Genomic DNA, 16,564 nt, shown 5'->3' with positions numbered 1-16,564 from the left:
GTGATCTATCCTCTTTAATTGTTTTTATTTGACGTCAACAATATCAATTGGAATTCAAAGAGTTATTCAACTTTTCAGTAGAATGTCTCGAACCAAAATTTAAAATTTCACTGGAATTTTTATTCGCTAAGCAGCATAGTTATTGGTGTTTAGAAACTTTAAATTTAGTTATCCTTCTAGTTTTGGAAGGTATAAAATAAATCTAGTTTTGGAAATGGTACCTCTTTTCAAACAGGGAAATAGAATTAAATACTAAAGTGCTGCTAAAACCTAATAAATAATCTATGACTAATGATCAGAAAATGCGCCAAATCTCCCTAGAGCAAGATTCGCACATTGTTCAAAGACAAATAAACTATCCATTTTATAACTGATAGTTGCTTTCAAAAGGCAAAATATCTATATATGTATATATATGTTAATATGCTTCGAATTGAAAAATATTGAAACGATTTCTTATAAATAGATGGTCACAAAAAGTTTAATCACTGAGTCAGTTGTGTGGTTCACTTTGTATTACATCTACAACAACTGAAAGTCAACTGCTTCTATCTCTACTAGTCCGGAACATTTTGCAAAAATTAAGTCAAATAGCGACGAAAAGTAAGTGCAAAGTTTAAAGAATTGCTATTCATATATTTTTTTTAATACGTGGACAATTGCCGCAAAAACCAACTTAGCTAACTTAGGACTTATGTTATCACTCTTTAAAATTCCGAAAAGAAAAGTTTTTACTATAATAAATGTTCCAAGCGTTCGGACAATCGTTATCATTGTTTAACATATAGTTTTTCTTCCGTCAATCCTCCTGATGATGGACGATCATCCAAAAGCTTGGAGCATTTATTAGTAAAGATTTTTCTTTTCTGATATATGTTTTCGCTGATGATAACATAAAATTTTTTTTAACTATTAAGATTCCCAGCAACTATTTAAAATTATTATTATCGTTATCAGTGTAGCAAACATACAGTAAAAGAGAAATATATATAGCAAGGTAAACTGTAACTTATCAATAATAGTCAATCCCGCGTACTTGAAGAGTACATATTCTACTCTTTCACATGACGGTTGTTATAAATCTTCCAAACTCGCCAAAGTATTTTTTTGTTAAAGTCCATGCAACATATACATATTGGTCTTATTTTTTATTTTGGTAGAAAGAAGAAAAATGAATAACAAGAAAAAAGGGGAAAAAAGAAGAAAGAGAAAGAGAAAGTGACAAACAGAGAGAGAGAGAGAGAGAGAGAGAGAGAGAGAGAGAGAAAGAGAGAGAAAAGAAAAAAAGACACTATCAAGAAAATTTATTGCTTGCAACACATTGTTTTGACAAGGGTATACAGTATAATGATCAATAATTTGCCAAGTTTAGTTAATTCAATGACGCGGTTTTCTTACTCAAAATACATACAATCGATAAGTGCCAATACTCGTTTTTCTTGATTACAATAAAATGTCATTTAAAACAGTCTGTGGTCGTTTAAAGATGAAATATGATCTTAAATTACTAACACAATCGCACTAGTGAAAGATACTTTGATAATACTCATTAAGAATTGTAAATTACGAGTTGAATTAACAGAGCTTGGATTCTTCAACCACTTACGAAAAAAGTTAAACAACCGAAAATAATGAAAAACAATCAAGAAAATAGAACAGAAATAGCTGCATGAAAAAATACGAACAATTCATAGATATATTTCTTTAAGTTTTAACGCCGAAAAAGTGCCATTTATAAAGATCATCAATGTATCAAATTTAAAGCATCGGTTGAGCCCAAGATGTTGAAGCAGCTCTAAAATCTTCAACAAAGACTACAGTCAAATGTTTTCGATATTTGATCGCTCACTAATGTATTGAAGAGTTTAAAAGAGAACTAGAAAGAGTGGGAAGAAAGAAAATAGACTTCAGTATAAGATCAGCTAATAACCGTGAACAAGGAGGTAATAGGAAAAGAGATTATTAAATATAAGACCAAATAACAGTCTTTTTCGATAACATGATGCGATGTCCTTTAAAATTATTGGTAAACCTTAAAACTTTTTTTCCCTCGATTGATTTAGGAAAGTTGAATTTTTCGAAGCTTATGAAAAATAGAAGGTCATTTTTCCGGAAAGACTTTGTGGCATTAAGAGAGCCTAACCGTGTGAGTTTTGAGTACTTTGTCACCTGTGTTCTTATTGTTAATCATCCTGATGAATGGAAGCGAAGTTCTGTACGATAGATATGTCCTAACAGGTTTCAAAAGGCTTCAATGGGGATATCCAATCTTCAAGCTCTAATCACCATCTGACTAGAGTCAATCTTTTGAATTTAAAACGGCGAACCTTTGTTTAACAACGTGCGGGTAAAACTGAACAAAAGATTTGATGTGTAAAAAACATTACTTTTGAAGTACATAGACAGAATATCAATAGCCGTTTAAGTAAGAGCGTGATAATATATACTCAAATAAAGGCAATGCACTTTTTTATGGTAATTTTTGGCGGGCTTTTTCCACGTTGTGGTTAGCATTAATTTGACCGAAGCGAAGGATACCCCAATAATTGCGTAGTCTACAAAGACAAACATGACTCACTTTAACTCGATAATTTACACAGAGATAGAAACCTTATATACAAACATTAATAACACAAAAAGACAAAAAAGTAAAAGATAGGTAAAATTCTAAAACACACAAATATCAGTACGAAAACTGCCAACGAAACGTTTTTGTAATCCAACAAATTTTGTTGAAATTGGCTAATTCTTTTTTGCACTAAAGTAAAACGACGGACGGATTTTATCTAATTCCTTTATATAAATATTTTAATAATGCTCAGTTCGATTTCGTTGTCTTTGGAGCTGCTATTTCCCCAATTTAATGAATATATTAATGGCCGATTGCGGGATTTTCTAAATAATAAATACATTTACATCTCAAAAATCAACGAATAGAAAAATCTTTTTTTTTTACGAGGGTAGCACTAAATAGCCAACAAAACTTTCTCCCTCATTCCATGACCTAAATGGAATTTAGAAGTTTAGTTTTGAGGAAAATCCTCGAAGCGAAGGAGAGCGAACCAACAAGCAACTCTACTCACATATGACAGCGAGTCCGGGATTCGAGCCCGGGTCGCGAAGCGACCGATCTAATACCATTTCATTAAATTTATAAATAGAATTAAATGATAGTATTTTGAATTGAATAAAAATAACTTTAAATGGATTAAAAATAATATCTAAAACGAAATAACAATAATGAAGGACACCGAAGTTTTTATACATTCTAGTACAATTTATTTGTCCCTCAAATTCGAACTTATTCGATCTTATCTTCATTTGTAACACCGTCAGGAAGCTCCGTCATTACAATTTCAATTTCAATTACGACCCTTGATGAGGCCTTTTAGTCCGTAAGATTATGATCTTAGACTTCATGTAGAGAAACTTGCTAAGTGATAACATCACTAAAACAACTTCGATATATATTGAACAGTTGTGATTTCAATCTTAAACTACGCCACACTGTATGAGATTTAGGCTAGATTTCGTCTTCGTGATATCGCTCGAGAAATGCTCGACAACTATATTCAATTATTTATCATCTTTAAGGAAATTTTCGATTTGACTTAAATCTTTCGGGCGAGCCTTTGAGATACGTTTGGCAGTTCGCATAATGAAGCAATTGCAAGTCCTGAATCAAGCCGACAAGGAGAGAGCAAGTCAATACTTGATTCATCAGGTGCCTTTCGTAGCCACGTTTCACTAAAATCCTTCCAGTCTCCTTATCTCGAGAAACTGATCCTAGATAAACGAACAAAGAATATTTAATTGAGGTCTCTTGGTATAAGAAGGGCGAAGAAAGCCTTCACTTTAGTGGGCTTCTAAATTGATCTTATTGTTAAGAATACTTACTTTAGGAGTCGTAAAGCTTCTCTATATCCCGAGGGTATAAAACAACCACGACATTTCTTGACTCTCCTCACAAAGCGGCCACCATTTACTTCCTTCACAACTCTTTCTTTTCTTCTTTATTGCCCTTTATACTGACAAGATTTCGTTGTTGAAATTTTTGAAACGCAGTTAATGCCAAAAAACTGAAAAAGGATACAAAAAAACCACTATCTTCAGTTTAATTTAGCCGACCATTTCAGTATCGAGTAAACTGTTTATATTAAAAAAGTAGTGTTTATCATAACAGTACATTCTAAGTTGCTTCTCTGAATTGCTGTTTCTTAACGCAGTATTATCCCCACTAGCTGAGAATCGAGGTTTTTTGTAAAATCTAGAACTATCGAAAATTGCAATTGTAATGTTAATAATGATATAAATTAGACTGAAAATGAGCAATTAGCAGCGTCAGATTTAAAAAGCTGTTCCTGTAGACGACTGAAAAAGGTGTGAGAATTAAAAATTTAAAAAGATACGATAGGATCGAAAAGTAAATGAAATTGTTTCCAAATTTCATTGTTTATCAACTAGCTGACGTCTAAACAGGAATTCTAGATCTTCAGCTAAGTTTCACTACTAGAGACATTATTTTCAATCGGTCTAGGTGGAATTGTTTTCATTGAGTGAATAAGGTACGAGATATTTTGTTTCAAGAAGACTATGAACTTCAATGTAGTTACAGACCAGTTCATTTTTTGCCGTCTCATACCTTGTGAACTCAACACCTGCTTGGAGGGGGACCCTCTAACTTAAATCTTCAATTTTGTTTACATAAGCTTGAGGAAGCGCTTTATATGAGGAAGGACCTCGATCGATGCTATCTTCAAAGGCTTCTCTCATTGAGGCTTATCTTTGGAATCAAAAGATAAACTCTCTTTAGATTCTTTGGGCTATCTTGCGCTTCTTGGAGGTTGATAACTGAGTTTGGACGGACGTTTTAAGCTGTAAGGCCGACAAAACTTTGTGGAATTTCGCTGATAAATCGCCATCATATTCTGATTCACAACAAGTTGGTAAAATTATCAACTCTCTTTTTAGCTTAAGAAAATATTAAGATTTGAATCTTTTCATTATATTACTAACGATCAACTAAAACGAATTCTTCAATCACAATTTCTTAAATGCCAAATGTATTGGTTTTCTTTTCTACTATATCAATCAGTACAATTCAAACAAAGATATGCGATCGACAAAAACGTTGTCGCGCGTGAATATACTTCAACCCTTACAAGCAAACTGACTATGACACGGGAATCGAACCTTGAAACTTTGAAATGAGAATGTACATTCTTAAATATCAACTATTTACAAAAAAATTCCTGGTTTTCGAAGTTCTATTGACTGATTAAATCGGCGCTATACTTCATTTTAGGTTTTATTTCGATAGTCTAACTTTTAAACAAATAAAACTGAATGTACAAAAACTAAAATCTGATAAATAATATTTAAAATATAACCGAAAAAGGTCTCAGTGTGTTTCGAAGAAACTGCGGCCTGTTTATTCGTTTTTGCAATAGCTAATTTTACTTTTAAAAGTTATTTCGAAACTGTCATTGGAACTTAATAAAATTTGAGGCACAAAGCTGGGATGTAAATGTGTAAAGGTTACTGAAAAGGGAATGCAAGTTAATTTGAAGTATTTTTTCTAGTTCGATCTTCTTCGTCCTCCTCCTCCTCCTCCTTAATTCTTCTTCTTGTTCTTCTTGTTGTTCTTCTTCTGTTGTCCTTCTTCTTCTTCTTCTTCTTCTTTTTCTTCTTCTTCTTTTTCTTCTTGTTCTTCTTCTTGTATTCTTCTTCTTCTTCTTCTTCTTCTTCTTCTTCTTCTTCTTCTTCTTCTTCTTCTTCTTCTTCTTCTTCTTCTTCTTCTTCTTCTTCTTCTTCTTCTTCTTCTTCTTCTCCTTCTTCTCCTTCTTCTTTTCCATCTTAGCTTGTTCTACTTTTTCGACTACTATACTTCTTCGTCTTCTTCCTTGTCTTCCTAAAATCCCCAGCAAACTCAGTGGTGAATAACAACCAAGACTGACTCCAGGTGTAAATACAATATCATCCCTAAAGCACTACAATCACACTCATCGACCTGCAGAGGTGTTGTTTTGCGGACTTTCATTTCTTTTTGTTCCCGCTACGTTCTGAATTTTCTATTTCTCAAACAATGAAAATTCTTTCTTTGAAGTCTAGTGTAAGAGATCGTATATATCAAGGTTTTTGTCTCTTTAATAACAAAAAGTCACAGTGGAGTCCGGATCCATTCGATTTAGTAAAACAGTATCAAAGGAAGTCGGTCCTTAAAAAAGTAACCTTCCCCCAAAATATCAAAACTCAGTTGTTGCAAACCTGCGCTTGAATCTATTTACACCTTTATTCATATCAGTAATAAAAGAATCATTCTTGGTGAGAAGAAATAAATTCAACATTCTAAACCTAGCGAGAAAAATTATGATGCTTAATTTTTTAAATGTAAATATTAAAAATTCAAAATATCATGGTGGTATTAGGTGAAATTTTGTCTGCTTCACGTTATATATGTTGAAAAGAAAAAAGACAAAAAGGTAATGAATAGAACAAATAAGCCGAGGGCAAAGACTGTTGTTCTTTTGAGCAGTTTTAAAAACAATATCAAAACGTGATGAACAAAAAACTTACTAATTTGTCTGAGTTTCAAGAAAATTTACGTCGCAAAGAAAAGCGAAAAAAAAGATCTTGGAATTGATTTAGGATTAATAATAGATAGTTGTCCTTGCAGTGGGATTTTCCAGGGTTCTTTGGGAAAGAAAACTCGTTCAATATACTTTATACAATCCTATCATTTTTAATGCTTCACTATATTCAAAAAACATACAAACAGACGCCTCAATATGTCAAGTTTCCTTTGTTTGGCTTACAAAGAACTGAATGTTTGAAATAATTTCTTAAGAAGTATCAAAATCATATTCAGATTTTGGTTAGACTTGATGTAGCTAACCTGTACTCATAAAATCCATTTTCTATAAAATATCACCTGTTACTGGGGATTCAGTATAAATATCCTTCTATCTATTTAATTTAGCTCATTTCATCTTAACTTAATGACTTTAATTCAATATTCCTTAAGATGACGTTTACAACTGAAAAAAAAGTCGAGCGAAATTATTAAGTATTGTGTGAAAAAAAATCGTGTTGATCAGAGAAGAAAATTCTTAAATTTGCTTCAGTTGTGGCTACGTCGAATTCGCCTTTAATTTTACTTCATTAAACAATACTTATTTTAAAGTTCTCATCGTAAATTACAATTCAAAGACAAACAATAAATGCGAGGCAAATGAATTATCCTAAAACTCATTTTCCGACTGCTATTGACAGGGTGTTGATGGGTTATTAAAGGACGTTAATTACCCAAAGGAAAAAATAAATTCAATAATAACTGTTTTCAACTATATTTGAAGAAAGTTTCATGTTTAATCTATATTTTAAATCCTATTGTTCTGACTTTGCAAATTATTAGTTTAGTACGAAAAAATATTGGATACTTTGTTTACAGGCTGTAGAGAAAGATCAATTATTTTTTCGTAAAATCGTTTTGAAGAGGATTTTTTTTCATTGCCGAGTTACAAGGGTCGGCAAGCCTAAGGACTAAAGCAATTTAATAACAAAACAGATATTTTCCTTTTTCTCAATAGCCGGAAATAGCCGTTGTATTAAGTCTAAATTGCTTTTTTAAAACGCCTTTCAATGTATCGGGAGAGCTTCCTAACTTATAAAAACTCGGAGAGGATCAAGTTAATTAAAACAGACTATTTCCGTATTACAACGCCAAGGATGTGACAGATTTCCACCAATGAATCAACAAAGACACCTATTTCACAAGGGAACGTATAAGATAACTCAAATATGTCGAAAACTCGTTTAAACGTCGAACAATTTGGCTGGTCTTCATGTTGAATTAAGAGAGGATATACTCTGAAAATTAAGTCAAACTGATCATGCTTATCGTTGCTCTGCTCGCGGCTAGATTCAATTTCACTTGTATTAAGCATATCTTCTAATTCTGTGAGCTTAACTGCGCTTTTCGCTAAATATTTTCAAGAATTAGAAAATCCTGGCCCATTTGCTCTCGCGGTGAAGCCACACAAGACAATATCTTTTGGTAATCTTATCAAATTATTCATGTGTTGTCTGGTTATGAATAGTTTGATATTGGAACTGTGTACTATTCAACAGTTACTATTTTTAAGAGGTTAATTCAGCAAGAAAAATGGTCGCAAATGATGTTTATTTATCACACATTTGTCTTTTTGGACCACTTTCGATGTAGTCATTAGCACTAACTAAGACAGTATAATAATATCGGTCTATTAGGCGCTGCTGGAGCCTTGAGCTGTGTGCACATGCGCACATGATCATCGTTCACTTTTGTTCGAAAATGACAACTCGGTAGCAGCTTCAAGCACCTATTCAAGTAGATGATACGAAGTCCTTGAGGTCTCTGGGGATTTCCAACACGATTTCACAAAACAAAGCCTTCTATTCTAAACAAGTTAATCGAACTCAAGTAAACTCAACTATAATCTCAGTGAATCTAAATCTAGAAAAAAAGATGAATAAATAACTGGCTGTCTTACAAAGAGTCAGGAAAAAACGACTCTATTTCCGCGTTAATTGATGCTTGTAATTGATCTCACGCCACACAGGCGAAAAAACAAATTACATTTTAAAATAAAAAAGGATAAAAATTGAAGTAGTCATCAGTTAATGTTGGTATTAACGTCGGCATTCAGTTGTTTAATATTTCTCCTGCGTCATAGGATGTAGCTAGAATCGCTATACCCCGATGACACACGTCCAGTTTGAAGTAGATCAGTTTATCAACATACTAATCATCCGCAGGGCCATTGCTGTGTAATTTCCGGTAAAGTAAGATTGCAGCATGATTTGTGTTAACGAGTTTTGAGCAATCAAAGCTTGATCTATTTGCAAGGTCATGATTTACGAGACCAAAAACCAATTAAGACAGGAGAAACAGCGGTGGCCGCAAAACTAGGCACTCCTCAAGGCCATTAGATTGTTTCAAGATAAATAAATAAATAGAAAGTCATTAGTTGGTTTTCTGTATCTATCGCTTGGTTAATTAGAGTCAGTTTTGAGTCAAACAAAAAGTTTCCATCCACACACTCAAAATTGAAGCAATTTTACATTCTCGTTTCATAAGCACCTACAGTAAACAAATCAACTACAATGAAACCAATCTGTACATCAGCGATTCTATTCCAGTTTAACTGATCAGGATTTAAAGCTATTGCATCATTCATTTATCTTCTTTTTTGTCAATGACCAACCCGCCTCTTGATATTTCTAGATCCCACATCTAAAGTGCCTAAAAAAGGATAACTATCTATTCTTAACTTGTAGCATTTGTTGTGAAAAGAAAATTTCCTGCTTTTCTTGAAAAGGCTACAAGCGGGTATTCTGTTAAGTAGATTGCTATCTCGATCAATAGGGGGTCTGTATAATTTATGAGAGGTGTTTAAGCCACTAATGACCCAATAGGAATAAAATATATATACACTCATGTCTTCTGGTCCTTCCTTGGAGTCAAACGAGTCTTAATATTCCACTAATCGTGGTAGAAACTTGGAGAGTTCTTTTTCATTTTAGGTCATTAGAAGACATCTTGCGAATGAAGTAATTAATAAAGACAATCAAGATGTGATAATTGAACACTTTGCTATGTCATGGTAATCAACTTGCGTTGTTGCGCGGACTTCAAACTTCAAGGATTTTTTTACAGAAATTAATGAATTACTTGATTTACACTAGCACACTATTTTAGCGTTTAGTTTTTAGGAGCGTAGATCATGAGAAGGTGTTGAGCAGATTTTGTGGGAATTTTGGGCTGGTGTTCATTTTGTTGCCTCTAGTATTCAGAAAATTCCAATAAAAGCGTACGGATTATATGGTCAATACCCTACCCGTATACCTATCACAGAGCTGTTCTACTTGCACTAGCCATCAACATGCCGCGTTGACTTCGAATTTTCACAAGCGAAAAAAGAGTAGAACAACAACGGGAGACGCTATAAAACGACGTCAACTGCATGGTAAAAATCAAAACACAAAAGGCCCTTTCTGGACAAGCCTAAGAAGCCCCAAAATCAATCGAAGCGCAAGCCTAATAGGTAAAAAATCAAGACAGGCTTAAGACGGGCTCTGTCTACTTTTGTGCATATTCATAGCAGCCTTAGAGAATCTAAAAACCCACGTTTATGATTGCTTTGTGCACAAGTGGTTTGAAGGTACCAAGAGAAGGGGTGTCTAGAGATGGGTGTTTTCAGAATATCAATTAGATTAAGGCACACTAACTCGCTTATCTCACGTGTACCAAACACATTTAGCTACCATCTGTTGTACTATTTATCATTCTATTAACGATAAACAACAGCTGGTAAATTCATGCTAAAATTCCATGTGAACATTTCCACAAAGAAATGCGCTGTGAACTTTGTAATCTTGGGTTTATTCACCCTTACTCCGTATACCTCACTAAGTCCTCTCTTTGATTTGCCAATCTAAGCTATTAATAAGTTTTGTGCACAGCTGCACTCGAAATAACCAACTCCTGATTTGATTTGATTTCAATAACCATAGGCTGAATATAAATTCTGGGTGATCAAGCGCACAGAGCCAGTCAAATAAGAGTGGCTTTGGCACAAGCAAGACCTCAGTCAAACCTTTAAATCGCTTTAATACTAAGGTTAGATTTTGTGCAGATCCTTATTATAAACTTATCAATTCTCTTAACCCGTTTTTGAATATGCTCAATCGCAACCTGTTTTCTGATTTTTTTCTTTCTTTCTTTCTTTTTTTCAGGGAAAATTCAAGAATATATTTTCTACGGACACATTTGGAAGAGCTATTCTTGGTAGACACTCCCAACATGACACACCAATGTAGGTCACCATTACCTCACTCTACTTTAACTATATTTTAAATATTTTAGCTCGCATTTTGAACTCGTACTTTTTTATAAGCAAATGCAGAGTTTACCTCTGCCTGCAAAGCAGTCTTATATCAAAACGCGTCAGTATCACACCCATGAGTATGATAAAGAAAACATCCAGAAATGAGGATTTGCTATGTTTGTTATTCGTTAAATATAGAATCTCGAATCTCTGCAGCAAACTTAGGTTCTACTTCGTTGCATAACTAGATTTTATCATTGCAAAGATGTACTGAAACAATTGCTTTTCAATTCGGAGTTTTCTAAGTTGCTGGAAACTTGCGGTTGGGTCTTAGATATCGACGTTTTGTTTCTCACAGCGTGAGTCATCGCCATCCTCTTCTTCTAGACAGCAGTCATTTCAACTGTTGTATCATCTTCTCTTATCTAAATGTTGTATCGATGTTTCACCAATTAAAAGGGTGTAAATAGCCTTTAGGGCAGTTTAGATACGTTGTTTAACTGCTAGTCTTTTGGTGTTGGGTAGATATTCAATTTGTTGCTGAGGATTTGATTTACTTAGTCATCTTTTTTGGGCTGGTCATTTGAAAAGACGTTTCTTCATTGTCAACTAAGTGTAGACGACATTGATTTTCGCAGAAAAACATGCAACCAGAAAAAAAAAATCAATTCAGCTTATTCCTTAGTGTATTTGTGAAGTATAGCTAGTGGCTTGGATCAGAAGAAAATACAATTCGAAAAAATAGAAATTTGTCTATCAAACATGGTAGCATGTCGGCCAGTTTCTACGAACCTTTAAAGTAAATCTTGCGAAAAAAACATCAAAAATTTTGTTTTTACTCGACACTACTGCCTGACGTTTTCTTACGCTGTTCTTCTAGTCTTACTTCTGGTAAACAAGGCAAAGCGAAAAAAACACTCGAATATCTGCGTTTAAAAGAACACAGCAGACCAACCCCAGTTATGTTTGGCTTTCTCGAATCAATCCTGATAAACTTAGTAAAAATGACATTAATTAGTGGTATAGATAACAAGGCCATATAAATAAATGAATCAAAAACAAAAACAAAAAAGTGACAGACTAGTTCTTAAAAAATGGTTAAAAGTATCATTTAAAATGAAACACATTTGATTACATTTCCATTGCATTCGACCAAAACTATTCCCCGACGATCAAGTTCGTTTCGAAATTTCACAACGAAGACAAAAACGCAAGACAGCTAGAATCAACTCTTCTGAATGGCTTAATTACAGTTATCCAGACGATTATCTTAAAATGAATGATATTAAGTAAATTATGATTTCGTATTTAAAATTAGAATTGAGGCAAACTATGTGTATATTTTTTTGTTCATTCAGCTAGGTCCTTGTGTTTTTTGTTTTTTTTTACAGAGTTTGTTAGATTTGTATTAGTAATTAAGGCAAAACTTACGCAAGCCAAAGGAGCTTGATTTACATCAATTGGATTCAAGGCGATAAAAAATTGAGTTTTTAATAGTGTTTTGTTCTTAAAAGGCTTGGTAATTAGCCTCTAAAGAGAATCCTAATCAACTCAACCAAAATGATGCATGTCTCTTTTTTACACTCACTTTACACATCGGGTCAATGTGTTCATATATACACTTCTGGGTCATTATCCTTTCTCAACCTAAACCCTCAAGAATGAAAAAAACCTCTAAACTCAACTACTAGATCATTTTGAACCAAAATGAAAACAAGGATTAGTATAGATTGGCCATTCAAGTTTGGACTGGTTGAGGGGCTCATTATTGTTAAAAGATTCGCAGTAACACACAAACCACACGCCCTAGTGCACGGATTACAATTGTCCGCATGATTTCGAGTTGCCTAGTAACCATGCACTTTACGCCGACAGACAAGAAACATTCCACAAAGAAACCATTGTCTTGTGTAGCTCTTTTTCAACCCGCCTTTACAATTCGGTCATTTGAAGAGTAAGTTTTCTAATGAACATAAGACTTCAAACTTTATATTCAACACACACAAAAAGCGTTTCCCCTTTAAGCCATTTGACTCGATTGATAGAGTCACAAGACTCAATAAAGAAACTTCAAAAAGATAAAAAAATTTATCTTCAGATCAAAATTAAGCATTCTGACTTCGTAGTCAACAAAATACAACCTCATTAACACTATCAAAACAATATCATTATGAGAATATTCTTAATATTAGCTCAGTTAAGTGATCAAATCACAAGTGCGACACCGTATGTTCAGACAATAAAATTCTTACAGTAATTCCCCAATAAAATTTAACACAACAGGAAAATTATTTGACAAAATTCGGCACCAACATTTATCGTAAAAAATATTTTTTATCCTTGAGAAATTTTTATTTTTAGGATCACTATCTTTGGTGACAGGCGGGTTTTATTACTAAAGACTTAGTGTTTTTAGATTTTTAATATGTTGTTTTGATAGAGGGAAGGGTTAATTTTTGTCGTTTTTTCGTCCTTGTGAAGTCTTACTCACTAAATGATTCATATGAGACCGCATGATCGTGTCTAGAGAAAAGGAGTTTGTCAGTGTCACAGAATAAAGAATGATATGAAGTCGTTCTTCTTTACTGGAAACAAATAATACAGAAATTACTGAGTCAATTATTTGAGGTATTATTTCATATATTCTAACCGCATTTTTTCTTTTCTTTCTCTTTATTTAGTTCCTGCAGGTCCATTTCATTTACAATTCCAGAACCATGGTGGCATGAACCAGCTCGGTGGAGCATTCGTTAATGGTCGACCTCTTCCTGATTACATTCGTCACCGCATCATCCAGTTGGCAACGTACGGTGTTCGTCCGTGTGAGATCTCTCGCCGACTGCTTGTGTCCCATGGTTGCGTTAGCAAGATTCTTGGCAGATATTATGAAACTGGTTCCATTCGACCTGGTTCCATCGGAGGCAGCAAACCCAAGGTGGCAACGCCTCCAGTTGTGTCGAAAATCTTACAATACAAGCAACAAAATCCTACCATCTTCGCTTGGGAAATCAGGGATCGTCTGGTCGAGGAGGGTATCTGTGATCGTGAAAATACCCCTAGTGTCAGTTCAATCAATCGGATACTCAGGAACAAAGCAGCAGAAAGAGCTGCACAGTTCGCCATGCTGGAAAGGGAGCGTCAACATCTTGCAAGCTTGTATGGCCTGCATCCATGGACACCCATGTCTGATTCCCAAATCCAGTGGAGCTATCCTACGTATCATCACTCAGCTTCTGAAGATGAGGAAAGACTCGTGCAGCAGGCGGAACTAGAGAGGAAAATACTTGCTGATGCTTATTCTGATGAAATCATGTCAAAGTCCTCAGACTATGGAAGCACTAGAGTAGGAGTAGATGATCATAAAGTGACACAATCAAAGGGTATGAAATGACAGTTTTTTAGTGTCGTAGTCTTTACACCAGGCCATATCAACTAGCTTAATTTTAAACATGAGTTGATAATGAAAGTCGTGGTGTGCGATGGTACACCACGATGCATTAAAACTACCAAACCAAACAGTGTTCTCAATACTGCATTACTATGATAATACTAGAATAATATTTATAGTTTTTCCATTATTTCCTGTTAGTACTGATTTTACTATAACATTTTGACCACTTATTTTGATGTTTACGATGGAAAAGTGATACGTTAATTGACTCCTAGCTGTTACACGTTCGTTAAATTTGCTTCGGTAAAAACATGTTTTTATTTATCTATTGTTTTATTTTGTTACTGATACCAGATGTGAATACCCTCACTATTTCTTACTGAAGATGGCTTAAGACACCTCAACATGTTTATTAAAAATGTCGTTAAGTTTCTATACTCATACCAACTTGTTACTTTTATATTTCTAGAAGAAACAACGGCTGAAGAGAGCACGGAGCGCCATGACAAAGCATCATCAGTGATTAGTCAAACAGAAGAACGCCTTACAATAGACGTAACCGACTTCCATCACCATGACGACGAAGATCATATCAAAGTCGACGTTGCCAGTACAAGTGACAGTGTTTCCATTCATGACGTCAGCAGTGACGACGAGCGAATCAAAAGTGACGATATTCAAGCCAATCAGAAACGAAAACTGCGACGAAATAGAACGACATTCAGCCCTGATCAACTGGAAATGCTTGAGAAGGAATTCGAAAAATCTCATTACCCGGATGTTGCAACGCGGGAAGACCTGGCCAATAAAATCGATATGTCCGAGGCTAGAGTACAGGTAAATGAAATAGATAGAATGGGAATGAGAAATGGAAAAAAATGGGATAAAGCCACACCGCAAGGGTTGTTTGACTAGAGACATAAATGTGATACGGTTAAGAGATGGGAAATGAGAAATGAAAGGCTGGGTAGAAATCTAAAATGAATACAAAACCAACAAATCAGAGCAACAGACTAGAATACGCACAGGTAAATGAAGAGAGGATAATGGTTGGGAAGTAAGAAATTGGTAGCAAATTGAGAGTTTCCTAAAAAATACGATTTAATTTAAGGATTGCAAAGAAGGAATTCTTAAATAACAGAAATCAGCTAGAACTAAAGTGACAATCATGAACATCGAATATTAATCTTTTTTTTTTTTCGTTCGCTTTTTAGGTGTGGTTTTCCAACCGCAGAGCGAAGTGGAGACGACACCAGAAAATCGCCAACATGCCTCACATGGGCCACCATTCCTTAGTGGGCAGCTGTTTCCCTATGTGTCGAGAGTGTGATATGGCAGACAGACAATGTTCTCTACTTAATTCTCATTACGATCAGACTATCAGTTCTCTGGACATGATTTCACGTAGAGACATTGCATCATCAGCATCATCTAGCGCCATGATGCATACATCAGAATCTACCAGCTCGAATTGTACACAAGAATGTTCATGTTCGCGCGGGTAACCGGTTAACTGACGCAAATTGACGTGTTACGTAATTGAAAAATCATGTAAAAAGCTGCGCGCATTCGAATTTATTGCTCCATCATTTATGAATATACAATATATAGTCTTTATGTTGGTACCAAAGATTGGCATTAAATGGTTCTCATGGGTTGGTGACCCCTTCCCCTTCTCACTGTCAATACTCCACACTTCACAAAAGTTACGATGTGAAGAGATATCGGAAAAATTCAAGGATTTTCTCGTTTCTCGTAGTCCTGACATTAAGGCCGCATTCGAAAGGGTGAGTGACCCGTGTGAACAAGTATCTCCACAATATAAAACGATTGCCTGATTAAAAATAACATGGTGCATAGAATGTATCATAAGAATCAACTAAAATATCAACATCTTTTACCAAAATACATTTAAGGCCTTTATGTAAATAAAAGAATTCTTATCTTATAAAGAGTCATGTTATAAATGCGTTTTCTGAAGTTTTTAAAAGTAATTTGAATAAATCTTTAGATAGAATGAAGGTTGTGCGCAAATGATTCCCATCACGAGAACTATTCCACCGAATTGGACTGCATATATAAAGTTGAACATAAAAATTATTTGATCGAACAAGGATATGGCGGTTTGGCATGTGCGCAAATGATTCCCATCACGAGAACTATTCCACCGAATTTGACTGCGCATATAAAGTTGAACATAAAAATTATTTGATCGAACAAGGATATGGCGGTTCGGCATGTGCGCAAATGATTCCCATCACGAGAATTATTACACCGAATTGGACTGCGTATATAAAGTCGAACA

The 16,564-nt window shown here is 34.5% G+C and overlaps 1 protein-coding gene across 2 annotated transcripts; it reads left to right on the top strand.

Annotated features, from left to right (window-relative positions):
- The first annotated feature begins 507 nt into the window (after positions 1-507).
- Positions 508-16,211, top strand: LOC116290642 (paired box protein Pax-6). Of its 2 annotated transcripts, none has more exons than XM_031697726.2 (5): positions 508-603; positions 10,777-10,856; positions 13,550-14,248; positions 14,729-15,096; positions 15,474-16,211. In XM_031697726.2, the coding sequence occupies exons 2-5, from the start codon at positions 10,844-10,846 to the stop codon at positions 15,762-15,764; spliced, it is 1,371 nt and encodes a 456-aa protein (XP_031553586.1). In that variant the 5' UTR covers positions 508-603; positions 10,777-10,843; the 3' UTR covers positions 15,765-16,211. The 2 variants fall into 2 exon arrangements, with proteins under 2 accessions (XP_031553586.1, XP_031553584.1); XM_031697724.2 differs by lacking the exon at positions 508-603 and adding an exon at positions 10,313-10,660.
- Positions 16,212-16,564: the final 353 nt, after the last annotated feature.

This window comes from Actinia tenebrosa, unplaced genomic scaffold (assembly GCF_029948245.1).
Source record: "Actinia tenebrosa isolate PJP-AT-01 unplaced genomic scaffold, QUT_ActTen_1.0 PGA_scaffold6__47_contigs__length_16458017, whole genome shotgun sequence".
Lineage (NCBI taxonomy): Eukaryota > Metazoa > Cnidaria > Anthozoa > Actiniaria > Actiniidae > Actinia > Actinia tenebrosa.
This window is presented reverse-complemented; position numbering and strand designations above follow the sequence as displayed.

What these genes read in the sequence shown, in the direction of transcription:
- LOC116290642 (XM_031697726.2), top strand. An exon ending in TAAAGTGACACAATCAAAGG is followed by an intron (nt 14,249 to 14,728) that starts GTATGAAATGAC and finishes TTATATTTCTAG; the next exon opens with AAGAAACAACGGCTGAAGAG. An exon ending in TGTCCGAGGCTAGAGTACAG is followed by an intron (nt 15,097 to 15,473) that starts GTAAATGAAATA and finishes TTCGCTTTTTAG; the next exon opens with GTGTGGTTTTCCAACCGCAG.